Source organism: Bos grunniens, chromosome 25 (assembly GCF_055505025.1).
Source record: "Bos grunniens cultivar Pamir isolate PY7600 chromosome 25, Bosgru_T2T1.0, whole genome shotgun sequence".
In the NCBI taxonomy this organism is placed as follows: domain Eukaryota; kingdom Metazoa; phylum Chordata; class Mammalia; order Artiodactyla; family Bovidae; genus Bos; species Bos grunniens.
Window position 1 is genome coordinate 42,289,749 of NC_141189.1, and position 17,046 is coordinate 42,306,794.

The 17,046-nt window shown below is 63.3% G+C and overlaps 4 protein-coding genes across 31 annotated transcripts; 2 read left to right on the forward strand and 2 right to left on the reverse strand.

Annotated features, from left to right (window-relative positions):
• The first annotated feature begins 1,579 nt into the window (after positions 1–1,579).
• CIAO3 (cytosolic iron-sulfur assembly component 3) lies at positions 1,580–8,105 on the forward strand. 5 transcript variants are annotated; one of them, XM_086376577.1, is made up of 11 exons: positions 1,580–1,673; positions 2,515–2,610; positions 3,994–4,137; positions 4,623–4,755; positions 5,196–5,367; positions 5,606–5,724; positions 5,808–5,937; positions 6,046–6,149; positions 6,580–6,717; positions 7,078–7,235; positions 7,317–8,105. In XM_086376577.1, the coding sequence occupies exons 7-11, from the start codon at positions 5,854–5,856 to the stop codon at positions 7,553–7,555; spliced, it is 723 nt and encodes a 240-aa protein (XP_086232703.1). In that variant the 5' UTR covers positions 1,580–1,673; positions 2,515–2,610; positions 3,994–4,137; positions 4,623–4,755; positions 5,196–5,367; positions 5,606–5,724; positions 5,808–5,853; the 3' UTR covers positions 7,556–8,105. The 5 variants fall into 4 exon arrangements, 3 of the variants coding, with proteins under 3 accessions (XP_086232703.1, XP_086232702.1, XP_086232701.1); XR_015154920.1 differs by having other exon boundaries at positions 5,233–5,367; XM_086376576.1 differs by having other exon boundaries at positions 6,046–6,118.
• A 3-nt stretch (positions 8,106–8,108) lies between these two features.
• On the reverse strand, positions 8,109–11,223 carry HAGHL (hydroxyacylglutathione hydrolase like). 6 transcript variants are annotated; one of them, XM_086376603.1, is made up of 9 exons: positions 11,038–11,223; positions 10,440–10,623; positions 10,026–10,090; positions 9,820–9,937; positions 9,641–9,749; positions 9,460–9,563; positions 9,161–9,259; positions 8,789–8,865; positions 8,109–8,513 (listed from the first exon to the last, which is right to left on the reverse strand). In XM_086376603.1, the coding sequence occupies exons 2-9, from the start codon at positions 10,542–10,544 to the stop codon at positions 8,345–8,347; spliced, it is 846 nt and encodes a 281-aa protein (XP_086232729.1). In that variant the 5' UTR covers positions 10,545–10,623; positions 11,038–11,223; the 3' UTR covers positions 8,109–8,344. The 6 variants fall into 6 exon arrangements, 4 of the variants coding, with proteins under 4 accessions (XP_086232729.1, XP_086232727.1, XP_086232728.1 ...); XM_086376601.1 differs by having other exon boundaries at positions 8,789–8,868; XM_086376602.1 differs by having other exon boundaries at positions 9,161–9,262.
• A 19-nt stretch (positions 11,224–11,242) lies between these two features.
• CCDC78 (coiled-coil domain containing 78) lies at positions 11,243–15,621 on the forward strand. Of its 9 annotated transcripts, none has more exons than XM_086376567.1 (14): positions 11,360–11,846; positions 12,049–12,168; positions 12,247–12,333; positions 12,511–12,663; positions 12,767–12,850; positions 12,948–13,015; positions 13,134–13,212; positions 13,298–13,423; positions 13,650–13,837; positions 13,968–14,109; positions 14,231–14,274; positions 14,883–14,949; positions 15,023–15,123; positions 15,216–15,621. In XM_086376567.1, the coding sequence occupies exons 1-14, from the start codon at positions 11,799–11,801 to the stop codon at positions 15,325–15,327; spliced, it is 1,419 nt and encodes a 472-aa protein (XP_086232693.1). In that variant the 5' UTR covers positions 11,360–11,798; the 3' UTR covers positions 15,328–15,621. The 9 variants fall into 9 exon arrangements, with proteins under 9 accessions (XP_086232695.1, XP_086232694.1, XP_086232693.1 ...); XM_086376566.1 differs by having other exon boundaries at positions 11,662–11,846; positions 12,511–12,687; XM_086376573.1 differs by having other exon boundaries at positions 11,662–11,846; positions 12,511–12,687; positions 15,027–15,123; positions 15,216–15,428.
• On the reverse strand, positions 15,622–17,033 carry ANTKMT (adenine nucleotide translocase lysine methyltransferase). Of its 11 annotated transcripts, none has more exons than XR_015154934.1 (5): positions 16,798–17,033; positions 16,482–16,586; positions 16,249–16,372; positions 16,005–16,055; positions 15,622–15,877 (listed from the first exon to the last, which is right to left on the reverse strand). XR_015154934.1 is itself a non-coding variant. In XM_086376612.1 (5 exons), exons 1-5 carry the CDS (start codon positions 16,957–16,959, stop codon positions 15,656–15,658), a joined length of 681 nt encoding a protein of 226 aa, XP_086232738.1. In that variant the 5' UTR covers positions 16,960–17,033; the 3' UTR covers positions 15,622–15,655. The 11 variants fall into 11 exon arrangements, 3 of the variants coding, with proteins under 3 accessions (XP_086232738.1, XP_086232741.1, XP_086232739.1); XR_015154937.1 differs by lacking the exon at positions 16,005–16,055 and adding an exon at positions 16,056–16,138; XR_015154936.1 differs by having other exon boundaries at positions 16,005–16,138.
• Between the last annotated feature and the right edge of the window lie 13 nt (positions 17,034–17,046).

A 17,046-nucleotide genomic window follows, 5' to 3' on the forward strand; every position in this document is an offset into this window, starting at 1 on the left:
AAAAATAGCTTTAAAGAGATATAAATACACTTACCACGCAATATGCAATTCACCCATTTGGAGTGTGTGATTCAATGGTTTTTAACATAATACATTAGTAATTTTAAAATTGTGTTAAAACATACATAACAGGTCTTCCCTGGTAGCTCAGCGGTAAAGAATCCACTTGCCAATGTGTGAGACGTGGGTTTGATCCCTGGGTTGGGAAGATTCCCTGGAGTAAAAAATGGCAACCCACTCCAATAATCTTGGCTGGAAAATTCCACAGACAGAGGGGCCCGTCTGTGGGCTACAGTGGGGCTACAGGTGGGCTACAGTCCGTGGGGTCTCAAAGAATCAGATACGACTGAGCACACACACAATAATGAGACTGTCAAGATTTCAGGAGCTGTACCCCAGACCTTAGTCAGATGTTGCCAGGACATGGAGGGGATGCCGGGGCGGAAGCCCACCTTACAGCTCCTTGGGAAAACCCCTCTTGATGCTGAGAAGGAACTCCCATCCTGGGAGCCAAGAGGAGCAGCTGCAGGGGCTGGAGAAGGTCACGCCAGCTTGTGGGCTGCTGCGCCCTGGACTCCACACTTAATCCACAGGCAGGTGAAGAGTCAGCAGGTAGCGCCCACGTCAGGACAAGACACCTAGAGCGGAGGACGGGATGGGCTCCCAAAACGTGAGATCATGCCCAGGGGATAGTCTGGGGCTGACCCTGCCAGGGTACCTTCAGGGCTGGGCCCAAGTGGGGCCCTAGGATGCACCAGATTCGACCACTGGAGTTTTCTGGAAAGCCCCCATAAGAAGTGGTCATTAAATGTATATGACGGAGACGTCCCTGGTGGTCCAGTGGTTGAGAATCCACTTTCCCATGCAGCGGACATAGCTTCTATCCCTGGTCGGGGACTAACATGCCACACGCCACGGGGCAGCCAAGCCCAAGCCGCAGCTGCCGCCCCTGTGCTCCAGAGCCAGGACTCTGCAAGAAGGGATGCCCCTAGCGCCGAGCGCCGGAATGGAGACCCAGCGCAGCCAAAATGAAAATAATAATAATAATAAAGACTTTAAAAAAATATATAGGACCACTCAAGAATTGAGTCCAGCCAGCAGCGTTCTATCCGCGTTCCACAGAGAAAAGGGCTTTTCTCAGGCTGGTCTCCGGAATAACCGGGGGCGGGCTTGCCAACGCAGGGGACGCGGGTTCGATCCTCGGGTGGGGAAGATCCCCTGGGGGAGGAACTGGCAACCCACGCCAGTGTTCTTGCCTGGGAAACTCCATGGACAGAGCCCCCATGGGGTTGCAAAGGCGTCGGACACGACCACGTAATTGAGCACACACCCTCCCAGAGCTGCGGGGCCCTGCACCGGCCGGGGCTGAGACTGGGGGAGGCGAGCCCGAAGCCCCGAAAGAGGCGCGGCTCCTTCCCCGCGGCCCTCGCTGGCGCGGGGTGCAGAGGACCGGCCCGCCAGCAGGGGGCGCGCGCCCCCGGGAGCCCGGCCGCGGGGCCAGCCGCGCATGCGCACGCGGCGCTTTCCGGCAGTGTGGCGGAACTGCCTCGCTGTTTCGCGGCGTTTGGCGACGCCGTCCGGGCCGGGGCCGGCGGTAGTGTGGCGCCATGGCGTCGCCCTTCAGCGGGGCCCTGCAGCTGACGGACTTGGACGACTTCATCGCGCCGTCTCAGGTGGGCGGGCCGGGCGGCTGCTTCGCGCAAGGAGTCCTCTCCGCCGCGGTCTCCCCCGAGAGAGGGGCTCGGGATCGGGGGGCCTGTTGGGTCGCACAGCCCCGCGGTTTCCGGGTCCCCTTCCCAGGCGGCCACGACAACCAGCTCGGGGCCGGGAGGCCCCGCCGAACTTCCCTGGCCGGCTCCTCGCCCCGCCGCGAGGGCAAGGGGGGGCGTTCCGCTGCGGTCAGCGCTGTGGTCGGCGTAGGTGTCGACCTCCCGGGGGAGGAGACAGAGCGTGTCCCCAAGGGGACAGGCCAGCCGCACGTGAGGGCCGGCCTCCTCCCCTGCTGCCCCGCTTATCGGTTGCCGGCAGCCGCGCGGGACCAGGGCTCGGCAGAGGCGTGTCGGGGGGAGCGCGAGAGGCCGGACGGACCTCCTGCCAAGGCTTTCCGAGGCTGCTCGCTGGGAACGCGACGGCCCGCGAGCTTCCTCTTAGGCAGAGAGGAATTGGGGAGAAAGGAACCATCTTCCAGGAACTGGGCGAGGCAGAGCTTTTCTGCCGACCCTCGGCCTCCAATGAAACACTGGCCCTCCGTGCGGTGCCCCACCCGCCATTTACTGGCGGTGTCCGCGGACAGTTAGGTTGGCCACAGCGCCCGCACCTGCATCAGGTCAGCGACCTTATGCGCTCGACAGGCAGGGCAGTGTCTGAACGCGCGCGAGTAGGGTAAGCAGCCACAGTGCCAAGACTGCTTCTGCGGCAGGAAGGCCGGAATCAGGGCAGAGTTTTCGTTCCAGTCGGTGTTGGGGCCCCTCCGCCGCTGTGCGCTCAGGCGCTCTTCGGGTCTTTTACGGGTAGGACTGCATCAAGCCCATGAAGGTGGATAGGAGGCCTGGAAGCGGCGTGGCCAAGATCCACATCGAAGATGACGGGAGTTACTTCCAAGTCAGTCAGGTAAGTTCCAGCCCAGCTGCTCTGTCCAGTGACAGGTGCAGTGACCATGGCACCTTCCACGTGTCACCAGCCCTTTCTCAGGTGTGCACTGCAGAGGGCTCTTTGCAGAGGTGGCAGTTCCGGCATCCCTCTCTCTCAAGTTCTAATTGTGTAACATTTTTTAGTCCAGACCACTTGTTCTTAGTGAAACCTACTTCCTGTGTAATTGAGCAATGCCAAGACCCTGGTCCCACGGCGTTAAAGTTGACACCCCGACTGTCTGCCATTTGGGTCCGCGAGAACACCCATGCTGTCCCGAGGACTACAGGCACCACTGGGCGCACTGGCCCAGGGGTCCCCCCCAGCAGGCGAGGAGCCACAGGATGGCTCGCGGTGGGGCCAGACAGCAGGAGCCAGCGATTCCGGGGAAGGAGTCCATGTTTACTCAGCCCTGGAGGGTGACCTGGCAGCCCAGCTGGGGTCCCGCCCGAGCCCAGCAAGCATGGGAGGCGGGGTCCTTCATGGGGCCGGGGGCCCTGCTCCAGGGCAGCAGGGGTTGACCTGGAGGGAAGGCCAAAGCACATCAGTCCCTGTTGGCCTCGAGGCTGGCCGGGCCGGGAAAGCACCCTGAACTCAGACTGCCACTGTAGTGCAACGTGGGCCTCGTGAGTGGGCTGGGAGGGGGTCCCGGCTAGTCAGCCCCCAGTCACAGTTTGGGCCCCTGAAGCTTTCCCGGCCCTGACTCAGACCACTCCCGTGTGTGCAGAGGAAGCGAGGGCTCTGCTGGGCCCGTTTGCGGCTCAGAGCTGCCCAGCCGTCGGCCTGGAGGCCAGTGTGAACGCCCAGTCCTCGACTGTCTGGCTGAGTCTGGCGTCCTAACTGCCCCTTGCCTGCCTCGCCCACTCTTCTCTGTGCAGGTGTTGGGGGATACAGGCTCCCACCACCTCCTCCCTGTCCCTCTGTCCTTTCTTCTTTCATCTTCGCCCTTGCCTTTCTCTTCCTTCTCCTTTCAGAGCCTGGCCTTGAGCATTTTCCTGTCCCCACAGCACTTTCCTGTCCCCATAGGCACAGTCTGGGGACCAGTGATGAGTTGGCTGCTTCTTTGCACATTTAATGTTCATGTCCCTCCCCTAGTGGGCAGCAAGGCTCTTTAATACAATACGCCAGCCACGTTTGTACCCAAGTTAGCATGGTGCCTCTAGGAAAGTTTAGAACATATATATGTATTTCTGTACTAAATATTTACTTTCTAAAAACTTACGGCACATAAAGCCAGCCAACTACCACGCTGCTTGTCAGCGCTGTGAGCCAGAGAATGAAGCTCTCCCATGGGTCACGTCATCCTGAGCGCGCTGTGTCCTCGTGTGGAAGGGCCCTTGGGGTACTGGGTTCTCGTGCTTCCAGGATGGAGGGATGAAGAAGCTGGAGAAGGCCAAGATCTCGCTGGACGACTGCCTGGCGTGCAGTGGCTGTGTCACCTCAGCGGAGACTGTGCTTATCACTCAGCAGAGCCACGAGGAGCTGCGGAAGGTTCTAGGTGCCAATAAGGTGAGCAGTGGGCCGTCTTTACTAGTGTCGTTAAGGCAGCTCATCTGGTGCTACTTGTCCTGTGTCTCCTGGGGACTCCTGGCATTGAAGTGTTAACCCTAAACTTCGAGTTCTGTGTGTTTGCAATATTGACACGCCCTGATGTGGTCAGCGGAGAAGGCAATGGCAACCCACTTCAGTACTCTTGCCTGGAAAATCCCATGGACGGAGGGGCCTGGTGGGCTGCAGTCCATGGGGTTGCTAGGAGTCGGGTCGGACACGACTGAGCGACTTCACTTTCACTTTTCACTTTCATGCGTTGGAGGAGGAAATGGCAACCCACTCCAGTGTTCTTGCCTGGAGAATCCCAGGGACGGGGGAGCCTGGTGGGCTGCCGTCTATGGGGTCGCACAGAGTTGGACACGAATGAAGCGCCTTAGCAGCAGCAGCAGATGTGGTCAGGCTGTAAACCCCACAGAGCGAGCCGTGGGTCCCATGCTTTGCAGACGGCAGCACCTGATCAGCAGAAGCTGGTTGTCATCTCGGTCTCGCCCCAGTCCAGAGCGTCACTGGCTGTGAGGTTTCAGCTGAATCCTACGGACACCGCCAGGAAATTAACAGCATTCTTTAAAAAAATAGGTAGGTGCTGCAGCTCGGCGAGCTCCCGCATGGGCACGGGACTGAGGTGACACCTGGCTGTTACTGGACTTAAGTGCATCAGAAGCTCTGTTGGAGGTCAACTCAGCTTGAGCTTCTATTGTGATGATTGAGAGCAGGGCCTTTTAATAAAAAAAAAACCCTGAATTTTGATGTTGCACATCCCCGAGCCTGGAGTTCACCTATTCTTTACTTCGTTTTTAAATTATTACCACCAAGGCATGGTTCTCAGGCCTGAATTCGGCCCCTGGTCGGCCCCTGCACGCCGGGGGCAGGGCTGGGAGGGCATAGGGGGCCCAGTGCAGGCGGCTGTGCTGGCGTGTGTGGGGTGCGGCCTGGCACCTGCAGGCCAGACCTCAGAGGCAGGGCGCCGGGCGTCCACCACCGACGCATCCCGTGACACCCGCCCACCCCGGGCGCAGCCGTCCTTCCAGGGGTGAGGTGGGTGCTCCCTCACAGGCGCACACTACGTGTTCGACACCGCCTTCTCAAGGAACTTCAGCCTCCTCGAGAGCCAGTGGGAGTTTGTGCGGCGGTTCCGAGGACAGGCCGACCCCGAGCAGGCCCTGCCCGTGCTGACTTCTGCCTGCCCAGGTGTGCGCCCGCGGCCGGTAGCTGGACGTGGTGAGGAGGGTGGGGGCTCTTCGGCAGGAGCCACCTGAGGGTTACCTGGAGCCACTTCAGTTCCTGAGGGGTGATCATGGGGACACCAGAGACACGTGTTGGCAAGAGCAGAGCAGAGGGCTCTTTGGTGGGACCCTAACCCCTTGCATGAGTCAACCACCCCCGGAAGTCACCTCACTGCCCTGCTCACACCCCGCATCGGCCTCAGGCTGGATCTGCTACGCGGAGAAGACCCACGGGAGCACCCTCCTCCCCCACATCAGCACGGCACGGTCCCCGCAGCAGGTCATGGGCTCCCTGGTCAAGGACTTCTTCGCCCAGCAGCAGGTAACGGGGACCCAGAGTGAGCCCCCCTGCGGTGCCCCCCATCAGCCCTGCACCGCCGCCTCACTGCCACACCCTGCACACAGCATCTGACCCCCGACAAGGTCTACCACGCGACAGTAATGCCCTGCTATGACAAAAAGCTGGAAGCCTCCAGACCCGACTTCTTCAGCCAGGAGCACCAGACACGCGACGTGGACTGTGTCATCACCACAGGTGCGGGCCCGGGCCAGCCAGCGCTGTGACTGGGAGCCGTGCGTCTGTAATGGTCTCTGTCGCTCCTGAGACTCAGCTGAAGCGTGTCTGTGCTGTGGTCTCCTGCAGGCGAAGTCTTCAAGCTGCTGGAAGAAGAAGGGGTCTCGCTGTCAGAGCTGGAGCCGGCTCCTCTGGACAGTCTGTACGTCATCACCGGCCCTGTTGGAGGAGCTGTAAGCTCACCCAGCACTGGGTGCTCTCCACCCGGGGGGTCTCGCAGGTCTGGGCAGGCGGCAGGAGGGGCCGTGGCCCTCAACGCAGGCACTGGCCTCCTCCCTTTTCTCTGGCCTGGCCTCCCTCGGCCCCTCGTGTGTCTCGGTGTCCAAGATGCTTGAGATCCCGAGGCAGCCTGTGGACAACTGGCTGATGGTCGTCAGAGCTGACCCTGACTTCACACAGGTCTGAGCTCCCCCAGGACAGGTGGTACGACGGAGGGGACAGTCCTTTGCCACACAAGCCTCTGCCCAACACACCCTCAAGGCCTTGGGCTCTGACTCATCTTGCGCTTAGAAAGCAAACACTCTCAAACCTGAGACAGAGGTTGCTGCAAGGCCTCGGTGGGCAGCAGCCCCAACACCACCTGAGGCCTGGCCTCTTCCCCAGGTGCAGCAGTGCCTCTGCCCAGGAGCCCACCAGCCATCAGGGCGGGGGCTCAGGGGGCTACCTGGAGCACGTGTTCCGGCATGCAGCCCAGGAGCTCTTCGGGATCCATGTCACTGAGGTCACCTACAGACCCCTGAGGTCAGTGGGGAGGGCCGGAGCCGGGCCCTGCACTCTGGCTCAGGTGATGGGACGAGCACTCCCGAGCCCTGGGTCTCCTCACGGTAGAGCTCAGTGTCCCTACCCACAGCACTGGGCTGCACGAGGGCGGGACGGAGCTCCTGGCACACACTGTGTCCTGATGTGAGCCCCCACTCCAGGGAGGGTGGGCTGGGGCTCGTCTGACCTTGGGAAGGCGGGGTTCCCATTCTACAGACCAGGAACCTGAGGCTGGGACTGCCTGCCCCACTGGTGGGAAGGAGCTTCTTCCCCTCCCCCCTCACCGCCCCCACCGGGAGTGAGCCTGGTATGCTGTGTGGACAGCCAGGTCTGTGCCCTCAGGAACAAGGACCTCCAGGAGGTGATTCTGGAGAGGGAGGGCCAAGTCCTGCTGCACTTTGCCGCAGCTTACGGCTTCCGCAACATCCAGAACCTGGTGCAGAAGCTCAAGCGCGGGCGCTGCCCCTACCACTACGTGGAGGTCATGGCCTGCCCGGCAGGTAGCTATGGGCAGGGGGCCCCCGGGACCCTGTGCGCCGGCCGGCATTCTCTGTGACCACGCCTGCCCCCCTCTGCCACAGGGTGCCTCAATGGCGGGGGACAGCTCAAGGCCCCTGACATGCCCGGCAAGGAGCTCCTGCAGCAGGTCGAGAGGCTATATGGCCTGGTCAGGACAGAAGCACCGGAGGACGCACCCGGGGTCCAGGAGCTGTATGAGCGCTGGCTGCAGGGTGCAGGCTCGGAGCGGGCTGGCCGCCTGCTGCACACCAGCTACCACGCTGTGGAGAAGGCTGGCTCTGGACTCAGTATCAGGTGGTAGAGGCCTCACGGGTCCAGCCAGTCCACTGCCACCAACACCAGGACTCCTGAGAAGGTGGGGGGTCTCCAGCAGGGCAGCTGCCCGAGACCCCGAGGGGCGCCCCCAAATGCTGCAGGGACACTGGGACCCTCGGAGCAATGGGACTCAGGATCGCTCTCACCTGGGCTCCCCCTGGGTGTGCGGGAGGGGGTCTCAGCTCGTCCCGTGGGAGGGCTCCTCACCCTCCATCTCTAGAGTCCCCCCAAACTGCTGTGGGGTGGTGGTGACAGGCTGGACCTGCCCGGCTGGTGAGGTCACAGCAGAGCCTGGGGAACCTACCACACTGGGCAGCCGAGGACACTGGCTGGACACAGGCAGCCAGCCCATGACCCCACCTGGGGTGGGGTGCCCCTCCACCGACACCAGGTGTCTGATGGAGCTGTGATGCCTGGGGCCGGAGAACCTGCCTCCCGGGGGCTGAGTCCTGTGTCCACAGCTGGACCCCTACTGGCTGGGGCTGGGGCGGGGCACGTCCCTGAGCTCATCTCTAGTAAAAACAGCTTCTTTTCAAGAGTGTCTGTCTGCGTCGAGAAAAAGGCCTTTCAAAGCTTTATTTGAAGTTCAGGAGCCCTGCACACCCCACTGCACTGTGTGCAAACACCCCTGTCTCACTGTGGCCCGGAGTGGGGCCGGGTGTCCAACCCCAGAAGTGCCAGAGCACCCACCCTCCGGGGCCGGGCAGGACTGAGGATGGCCAGGCCCTCCTATGGGTCGAGGGAGGATGGCCGTGTGGCCTGGCCCATGTAGAGCTCACTTCTGCCGGGGTGTGCTCAGGAGCCCCCACTGCAGCGCAAGGAGAGCCCGGGCCTGTGGCTGCAGCGGCTCAGCCGCCCTCTCGAAGCTCGCTCGCTCCCTGCAGAGCACATCTAGGACGTCGGATGGGGCCACCTTCCCTGTGAACTTGCGCACAGACTCCTCTCTGTGGGGAGAGGGGGCACTGTGGGGTTCAAGGGGACCCACGGGGTGAACCAGACGTGGTGGTAGAGACAGCCCAGGGACCGGCCCCCTGCCACCTGATGTCCAAATAAGTGCAGGGGAGACCCAGAGCACAAGTCAGCCCCGTGCCAGCCTGCTGTGCAGCGAGGCGCCTGGGGAGGACACAGGTCCCCAAGACGCACTGGCTCAGGCCCTGCCCCATGCTCCCCAGCCCCCCTCACCCATACGCGAGGGCCCAGCATGCTGGCTGGTACTCACGCCACCCTCAGGAAGGGGTTGTAAAGGAGTTCTTCGCCCAGGGTTGCCGGCACCGTGGGCACATCGTCCTCATCCCTCTGCTGGAACAAGCACAGACCCCAGTCACCGCCTTGTCTGGCAGCCCCAGGCAGCTTGGCTCCGTCACCTGCAGCCTGGGGGTTTGAGCCTAGGCCCTGAAGGTGGGCACTCGAGGGCCAGTCTGCAGGTGGCCCAGAGCCTAGGATAGGTGAATGCCCCAGCCAAGCCAGGCCTGGTCTCCCAGACCAGTAGTCATGGCTGACACCCCACCCATACACACACACTCAGTGCTGTCCTGGCCCCAGCCCGCCCCACCCTCCAACCTTGCCACCGAGAGTGGAGGAGTGGCCACACCTTGGCCCACGACAGCTTGGCCTTCACATGGTCGTTGTAAGGCTCCACTTTCTGTGCAAACTCGAGGTTGCCCAGTGTGTGCTCGTGACCACAGAACACCTTCTGGAGAGACGAGGTGCTTGGGTGCACAGCACTGCCATGGGCAGAGATGCTCCCCACCCCCTCGCCGGTCCACTTCTTGCCACAGCTGGCAAGAAGGCAGTCATCCTGAACCCTGGCATAGGCAGGTGCAGTGCGTGCTGCTTATATGGGAAGCCGGGCCCCCACAGCCATGAGAGGGCAAGGGGCAGACTGCTCACTGTCTCAGGGGGCAGGGTGCCCAGGGTCTCCACCAAGCTCTGGTACATCTGCTGAACTGTGCCCTCCAGGCGTGAGCCGCAGCCGGCCACGGACAGTGCATCCCCTGGGGAGTTGGGTGGGTCAGAGAGAGTGGAATGGGGCACGGGGAGGTGGGGCAGGTGGGTACAGGGCAGCCAGTACCCGAGAACACGGCGGGAGGGTCCGGACATTCCTCTTCCCACAGGAAGTAGCTCATGTGGCCCAAGGTGTGGCCGGGCGTCAGGAGGCAGCGCACGTGGATGGCCCCAAACTGTGGCAGAGGAGCAGGTGAGGAGGTTGGGCCCAGGCTCTCTCCCCGTCCCTCCCAGGCGAGCGCTCACCCGCAGCTCCTCGCCATGTGCCAGCCTGCGCGTCAGCGCACAGATGCGCTCGTCCGCACCCAACACCACCAGACCAGGCAGCAGCCTCGCCAGTTCCGCGTTGCCACGAGCGTGGTCCCTGAGGATGGGTGAGAGCGGAATCACGTGGGCTTGGGGCTGGGTTGGAGTGAACCCGCCTGCCTCAGCCCTGCCCCTACAGCACTCACCAGTGGTGATGGGTTGTCAGCACAGTGGTCAGTGATACCCTCTCCCGGCCCACGATCTCCAGCAGCTGAAAGGGATGGGAGTTAGGGACATGCAGACGGCCCAGGTGGCTGCCTGCATTGGGGCACCAGGCCTGGGTGCACAGTGTCCCAGGCATGGGATGGTGCTAGGGGCAGTGGAGACCCAGCAGACAATTAGTGAGCACCCACTGTGTACAAAACAGGCACCAGGTGAAAAAGTCCAGAGATGGCTCTAACCTCAGAGGAGACCCAAATCAAGAAACCCTAAACTCCAAATAACCAGAGACCAGAAAATAGGGGAGGGTCTGCCCCCAGCAGTGTTGTCCAGAGCCTCTAGAGGGGCCTAAGGTGCCTGGGCCCACAGCAGTGCCCCCGCTGCCTCAAACCTGCCCTCACCCTTTTGGGCACGGCCACGTCCACGGCCACAGCTTCCCGCGTGCGCTCCTCGATGACCAGGTACATGTAGTTGTCCTCAAGCACAGGGATGACTTTGACCTTCATGGCCGCAGAGCTCAGCCGCACCGCACCTCCTGAGCCCCTTCCTCAGCGTGGGGCTGCCCTCTCCAGACCCTAGGCAGGGCTGTGCACGGGAGGGGTCAGTTCCACACACACGCCAGAAAGGAGCCCCGCTGCTGCTCCCGGACTGTCCCGAGGCCCGTCTGGAAGGCCAAGCTCCAGGCTCCAGATGACCTGCAGCTGCGAGGACCAGTCCCTCGCCGAGACGCCTCCCGCCGCAGGCTCCGCCCCCACGCCAGAAGCCCCGCCTATACAACCACGCCCTCTTCCGGTCCCGCCCCCAGTAGGACCGCTGCCCGAGTAGGCCCCGCCTGCTTCCCAGGCCCCGCCCCCCACGCCCTCCCGGCGCAGCGCAACCCCGGGCCCGCCCCTCTCCGGACCCTGCCCCTCTGCGGATCCGGCCCTCAGCGCCGCTCCTCAGGCCCCAGCCCCAGACACCCTCCCGGCCCGGCCACCCACTTCCCGAAGGTCCTCTCACCTCTGTGGGTTGCGCCAGCCGGTCGCGCGGACTCCCTGAAGGACAGCCGGACAGAGGCGGACCTCGGGCGCCAATCCCGGGGCCTGGACGGAGCGCGCCACTCTCGCCGCCGCCGCCAACGGCCCGGGCCCGAGGGGCCCGCCCGCGGGGCCGGCCCGGAGCCTGCGCGCCGCGGGACCCGAGCCCGGCGCAGGGAGCACGCGTGCGCGGAGGGAGCGCGCGCACTCGTCCGGCCTTTCGCGCCCGGAGCTCTGGCGCCTACTCCGCGAAGCCCTCCTGGCACCGCGCTGAGCCAGTCTTCCCGAGTCCCCCGGCCCCGGGTTGGGACGTCTTCGGTCGGGCTGGGAGTGTAGGGAGGCTCCCGTTTGTTCGCCTGCTCGTCCCGGCGCTCAGCCTGGGGGCCTAATGAGTGTGGAACACACATGATAAGGCAAAGCGCGCTGCCTGAGGATAACAGTGACAGGGGCGGCCGCTCGGCTCCCTGTGCGCTGTCCCACACCTCCCCAGCCTGGGCCTTCTGCGCACTCCTGATTCCATTCTCGCCCCTGAGACATGCTGGGGTGACCGTCTGAATTTCCCAGATAATGAAAAGGAAGCCGGAAAGGTGTCACCAACCACTGTTCTGCTTGCCCTTGTGGGCGGGGCACCGAGAGTCTCCTGGGAGCGACAGAGGCCTTGGCAACACAAGCCACGGTGTTGCAGTAACAGGCCGGTAGTCGAGGCGACACCGGGCTCGGGGCAGCCTGCAGTCCCTTCTGTGTATGGAGCACGTGGCAGCCCCAGTGCCCCCTCCTCGGGCCACTGAGAATGTGAGTCCTCCCAGGACGCTGCTGCTTTTGGGGGTGTCCCCTGTTCCCTCACAGGCCAGGAGGGGTGTATGTACTCAGGAACTGGGCCTGATCCTGGCCACTGGAGAGCCTGCCCCAGCTCTGCCAGGCTGGGTGTGCGAGGGTGGAGGCCACAGCCCGGGCTTGAGACGAACCTTGGGGTTGAGTGGTGGTGCCTCCCTAGGTTCTGCCACGGGCCGAGGCCTGGCTGCCAGGAGTCCCTGGGGGTGCCCCAGCCTGGGCCACCAACCTTGGGACAGAGCTTCCCTCAGACCTAGAGCTGAGTGAGGAGCAGCGGCTGCAGGTGGGTGTGGGGCTTCTGGGTGCTGGCAGGAGGGAGGGCATCCCCAGGGCCTCACAGACTCACCCTGACCAACCCCAGGTCTGCAAGGAGCTGGTTGACCTGCAGATCAAAAACCAGCGCCTGCAGGAGCAGCACGATGCTGAAATCTTTGAGCTGAAGAGTGAGGTGGGCACTGATGTGTGCCCAGGTGTGGCATCCCAAGGGCATGTGGGGGGGTGCAGGTATGCCCCGAGTGACTATGTACACTTGCACAGTGTCTGTACACACTCACACACCCCACCTGTCCTGTGTGTGCCGCGTCCCTGTGGATGCCCAGATGGACAATGACCTGGTCTCACGCAGGTCCTGTGGCTGGAGAGCCGCATGCTGGAGCTGGAGCTGCAGGGAGTGCAGGCGGCCCCAGCAGAGGCTGATCCAAGGCACCACCCGGCCCCGGCACAGGAGCTCGGGCACAAGCCCGGGGGGCAGGGACACTCCTACCGTCACAGACTCCAGGTCACCGGGAGTGCACAGCGGGAGGTGGGGGCAGGGGCTGCCTGGGTGGAAACTAAGCGGGTCCAGGGAGGAACAGTGAGGCCTAAACAGCTGTTCTGTGCAGGCACAGTCCGCAGACTTCCTGACCCCAGAGAACAAGCAACAGGAGCTGGGGGATGGCACAGGTGTGCAGCCACCCAGCCTGAAGGTCTGTCAGGGTTTCTCCCAGCCTGGGGTGGAGGTGGGGCGGAACAGGGGACCTGGGGCTTGGGCTTTCATCCAGCCAGCCATCCTGTGCTCCACAGCTGCCAGCAGAGGCAAAGCGGGTGCAGGAGCAGCACGGGGCTCAGCAGAAGGCCCTGGAGACGTGTGTGTGAGTGGTTGCCTCCCTCATCTGGGACTGGAGGGCCCAGCGAGCGAGGGGGCTGTTCTCAAGGGGAAGAGGGGGTTATCCTTCCTGGGCCCGGCTGAGCCTCACACTTTGTCCACAGGGCAGCCCTGGGCCGGCAGCTGCAGGGAGCCTGGGAGGAGGCCAGGACAGCTGGGCAGCGACTGGCTGCACAAGCCGTGGTGAGGCCCAGCCCTACCTGCTTTGCAATCTGGCTCTGCAAAGTCCAGCTGTGGGACACAGACTCAGGGCCTCCTCCACCCCCAGGTGTTGTCTTCCTGCCGGGGCCAGCTCCACCAGGCTGAGGCAGAGAACGCCCAGCTGCAGCTGCAACTCAAGAAGCTGAACGAAGCGTATGCCATCCGACTGCAGCACTGCGCCCAAACCGTGGCCGTGAGCACCGAGGGGTGGCCTCGTACTGGGTGGGAGGCCTCTGGGTCCTGGGGAGCCTGAGCCTGGCCTGACCGCGATCAACCACCTCTGAGACTCCTGACCTTGTTAGAGAGACTTCAGGCCTACCCAGCACACTATCCTCAGACCAGCTCTAGGGCGGGAGTTAAGAGGGAGATTGGATCCGACCAAGCCCCGCCCTTCCCGGTCCTGGCCCCGCCTCCTCCAGGGATACGCAGATGGCGCAGGCCCGAAGCCCACAGCCGCAGCCCTTCGGACATTCCTGGAGACCACTCTGGAGGACATTAGGGCAGCTCATCACAGCCGTGAGCAGCAGCTAGCCCGGGCTGCCCGCTTCTACCGCAAGTGCCTGGCAGATCTGAGCCGGAGGCATGAGGAGCTGCTGACCGCCCACAGGTGGGCCCCTCCCTGAGACTGGCACCTGGGGGTGGATGGCCCCTCCCTGAGGCGGGCATCGGGGGGCAGACGGCCCTGTGAGACCCGGTGTGGGGCTTAGTGTGCAGCAAATGCTGGTGAACCCTTTCAGAGCCCAGGGGACCCCCAGGGCTGCCTTTGGTGCGGCTCCCTCGGATGTGGCGCTGCTGCCCCTGAGCACAGTCACCGAATCCAGCCACCAGACGGAGGACCAGGCCAGGCTGGAGAAGGAGCTCCAGAAGCTCAAGGCCCAGGTGACCCCTCCCTGCTGCCCCCTAACCCACCCCAGGACCCCTTCCAGGCTCAGCCAAGCCCAAACCCCCAGGCCTTGGAGCAGACTGCCCTGTTTAGCAACCCCTGCTCTTGTTCCCACAGAAGGGATCCAGTGAAGTCTCCCAGGGGGGCACAGTAGAGCCACAGTGAGTACCTAGTGTGGGTGCTGGGGGGACCCATTTATTCTGGAAGCTAACTACAGGGGCAGTGTTCTGGTTGCTGCAGCAAATAAAGTGATCTAGCTGTGACTTCCAGTCTCGGCCTGCTTAGGAGACACTATCTCAGAAAACCAAGCGCCTGGAGTGAGGAGGGGTCCTGACAGGAGAGGGGCTAACCTTGAATGGGAGGGTCAGGGAGACGCCCCAAGGAATGGACATCTCACCTGAGACTCAGGACCCCAGCTGTAGACCACTGGGGGTGTGGACAGAAGAGGGCCCGACCCAGGACAAGGCAGGAGCAGCTGCCTGGTTACTTTCACAGCCTTTGTGCTTTCATGTTCCCAACATGAAGCCTCCTTACTGACACTGCAGTCACTGTCCAAGCTGGCCCGGTGGCTCAGCTTTCTGAGTGGCCAGTGGGGCCCCCACCCCCACCCCCTGCCATACAGAGCTGGCGCCAAGACTCAGGCAGGGCCACCCCAAACTTGCTGCCAGGAGGAACCTCAAGGACCGCAGGGCCCTGACTTGAGCAGGGTTGTTGATCAGCACTTGGGTCAATGCCAGCTCTCATGCCCACCTCTCTGCCTCCCCTCAAGGGGCCTGGAAGCTGCGTCCTGGGCCCAGATCCGCCAGAATCTACAGGAGTTCGCCCGTGGCACCCAGGTAGTGAGCAGAGCCTGGCCCGAGGCCCCTCCTCACAATGAGCCTAGCTCATGGCTTGTGTCCCCCACGCCAGGCAGAGCTGGAGCGGGAGCGGGCACAGCTGCTGGTCCGCGCCACGATGGCAGAGGAGCAGCTTTCTGAGCTACAGGAGTATGTGGACCAGCACCTGGGAAGGTGGGCCTGGGATTCGGGGACCTCGGTTCCAGGCACTGGCAGCAGGGCTTGTCCACAACTAGGCAGGTGACTAACCTGGTTTCTCTGAGCAGGTACAAGCAGGAGATCCTGAGGCTGAGAAAGCTGGTGGGTACAGGGGACCCCTGGAAAGTGGGGGCCATACCTTCAGACAAGCCCCAGCACCCAAGGACCTGCAACCACTAACTGGTCAACAGGCAAACCTGGAGGAGAGCTCTTCATAGTCAGCCAGCATGGCGCTCTCCCCACAGCACCCCCTAGATGACTTCACCCAGCCCTCCAGCCAACAAGAAGCAGGGTGGGGTCTTCCCTTGTGGTCCAGTGGCTAAGTCTCCACACTCCCAATGCAGGGCACCCTGGTTCAATGCCTGATCAAGGAACTAGATCCCACATGCCACAACTAAGAGTTCTCAAAACATCCCACTGCTGCAACTAAGACCCAGCATAACCAAATAAATATTAAAAAAAAAAAAGAGAGAATCAGGGTGGAGCCCAGAGTCTTTAATGCCTGCAGTCAGCCATTCTGAGAATTGGGGGTTCCAAGTACGGAGGCAGAACTGGGCCCTGGCACAGCCTGCCCAGCGGGCCCACCTCTGTGGATGTCATAGGCCCAGACTCGGTCCAGGCCCTCACCTACCACAGCCACAGGCTGCCAGGTGGGGAGGGGGAAGCGCCCAGACACCACGCGGGCTCCTGCAGGCAACTCTGCCTGCAGCTTGTCCTCCAGCAATGGGAGCTGTGGGAGAGAGGGGAGGGTGGCGTGGGCCAGGGGGACATGGCTCCCCCTAGCAGCTCCTCCAGGTCCAGTGCCTACACTGGGGATGGCCTGGGCGTCCCATGAAGTCAGCAAACCCCAGACCTACCACACTAGGAGCCAGGAACACAGACACATTATGGCAGTCCCTCAGGCTCACCTGCAGGAAGAGGAAGTCACCCCAGCTGGGAAAGAGGTTTGGTGGGCATGGAGTCACCACAGCTTCCAAGGCCCAGCCCCAGCCTGCCAGGTGGTAAGAGGAACCCGGCGCTGTCAGCAGAGCGGCCATGCCAGAACTGGAAGCATGGAGATCAGGCGTGGGGTCTGAGGGGATCCAGGGCTCCCTAGGTTACCTTCCAGAGGTCCTCACGGTGGTAGCGGACACTGCCAGCACAGCCTGCCCTCCAGGCACGCAGCCGCGCCAGTCCCACCAGCCAGGGGTTCAGCTCGTAGCCCACAGCGGGGCGGAGGCCGCACCTGTGGGCAGCCAGCACCTGTGGGCCCAGAGAGTCAGGACCAAGAGACGCGGAGGCGCGCTCACAGAAAAGGTTATAGCAAAGATGTCCCCAACACACACAGTCCTTACAATCCTGCCGTCCCCAGAGCCCAGGTCCACTGTCTTCCCAGGACGGCCTCGCAGCAACGACAACACGTGCTCCACCTGCCTGGCACTCGCGCCGACATACGGCACCTGGACGCGGAAGACGGGGCTGTGAGGGTGGGGCCCGCCTCCCAGGCCTCCTCTCTGGGCGAGGGCTGTCAGGTCCCACTTGAAGCGAGCTCCACCCCACAGCCCCGCCGGCCCGGCGCAGCAGCACCCTCCGCCTCACACCTGCGCTCAGCGACCCGCCCCAGCCCAGCCCACCCGGCCGGCGCTGGCCCGCCGCACCCCGGCCCCGCACCTGCAGGCGCAGCGGCACGCGGCGGAAGCCGGGCTGCAGCAGCAGCGCCCACACGGCGTAGACGGCCAGGCCCGAGCCCGCCGCCACCTGCAGCAGCTCCAACGGGCCCGGCCGCCGCTCGCGCAGCTCCGTCAGCGCCTCGGCCGGGTCGTCCTGCTCCATGGCTGCGGGGCACTGGCTTAGGGGCGTCCCGCCGCAGGGACCCTCCCCGGCTCAGGCCCAAGATCCGGGTCGCCGACGCCGGAAGGG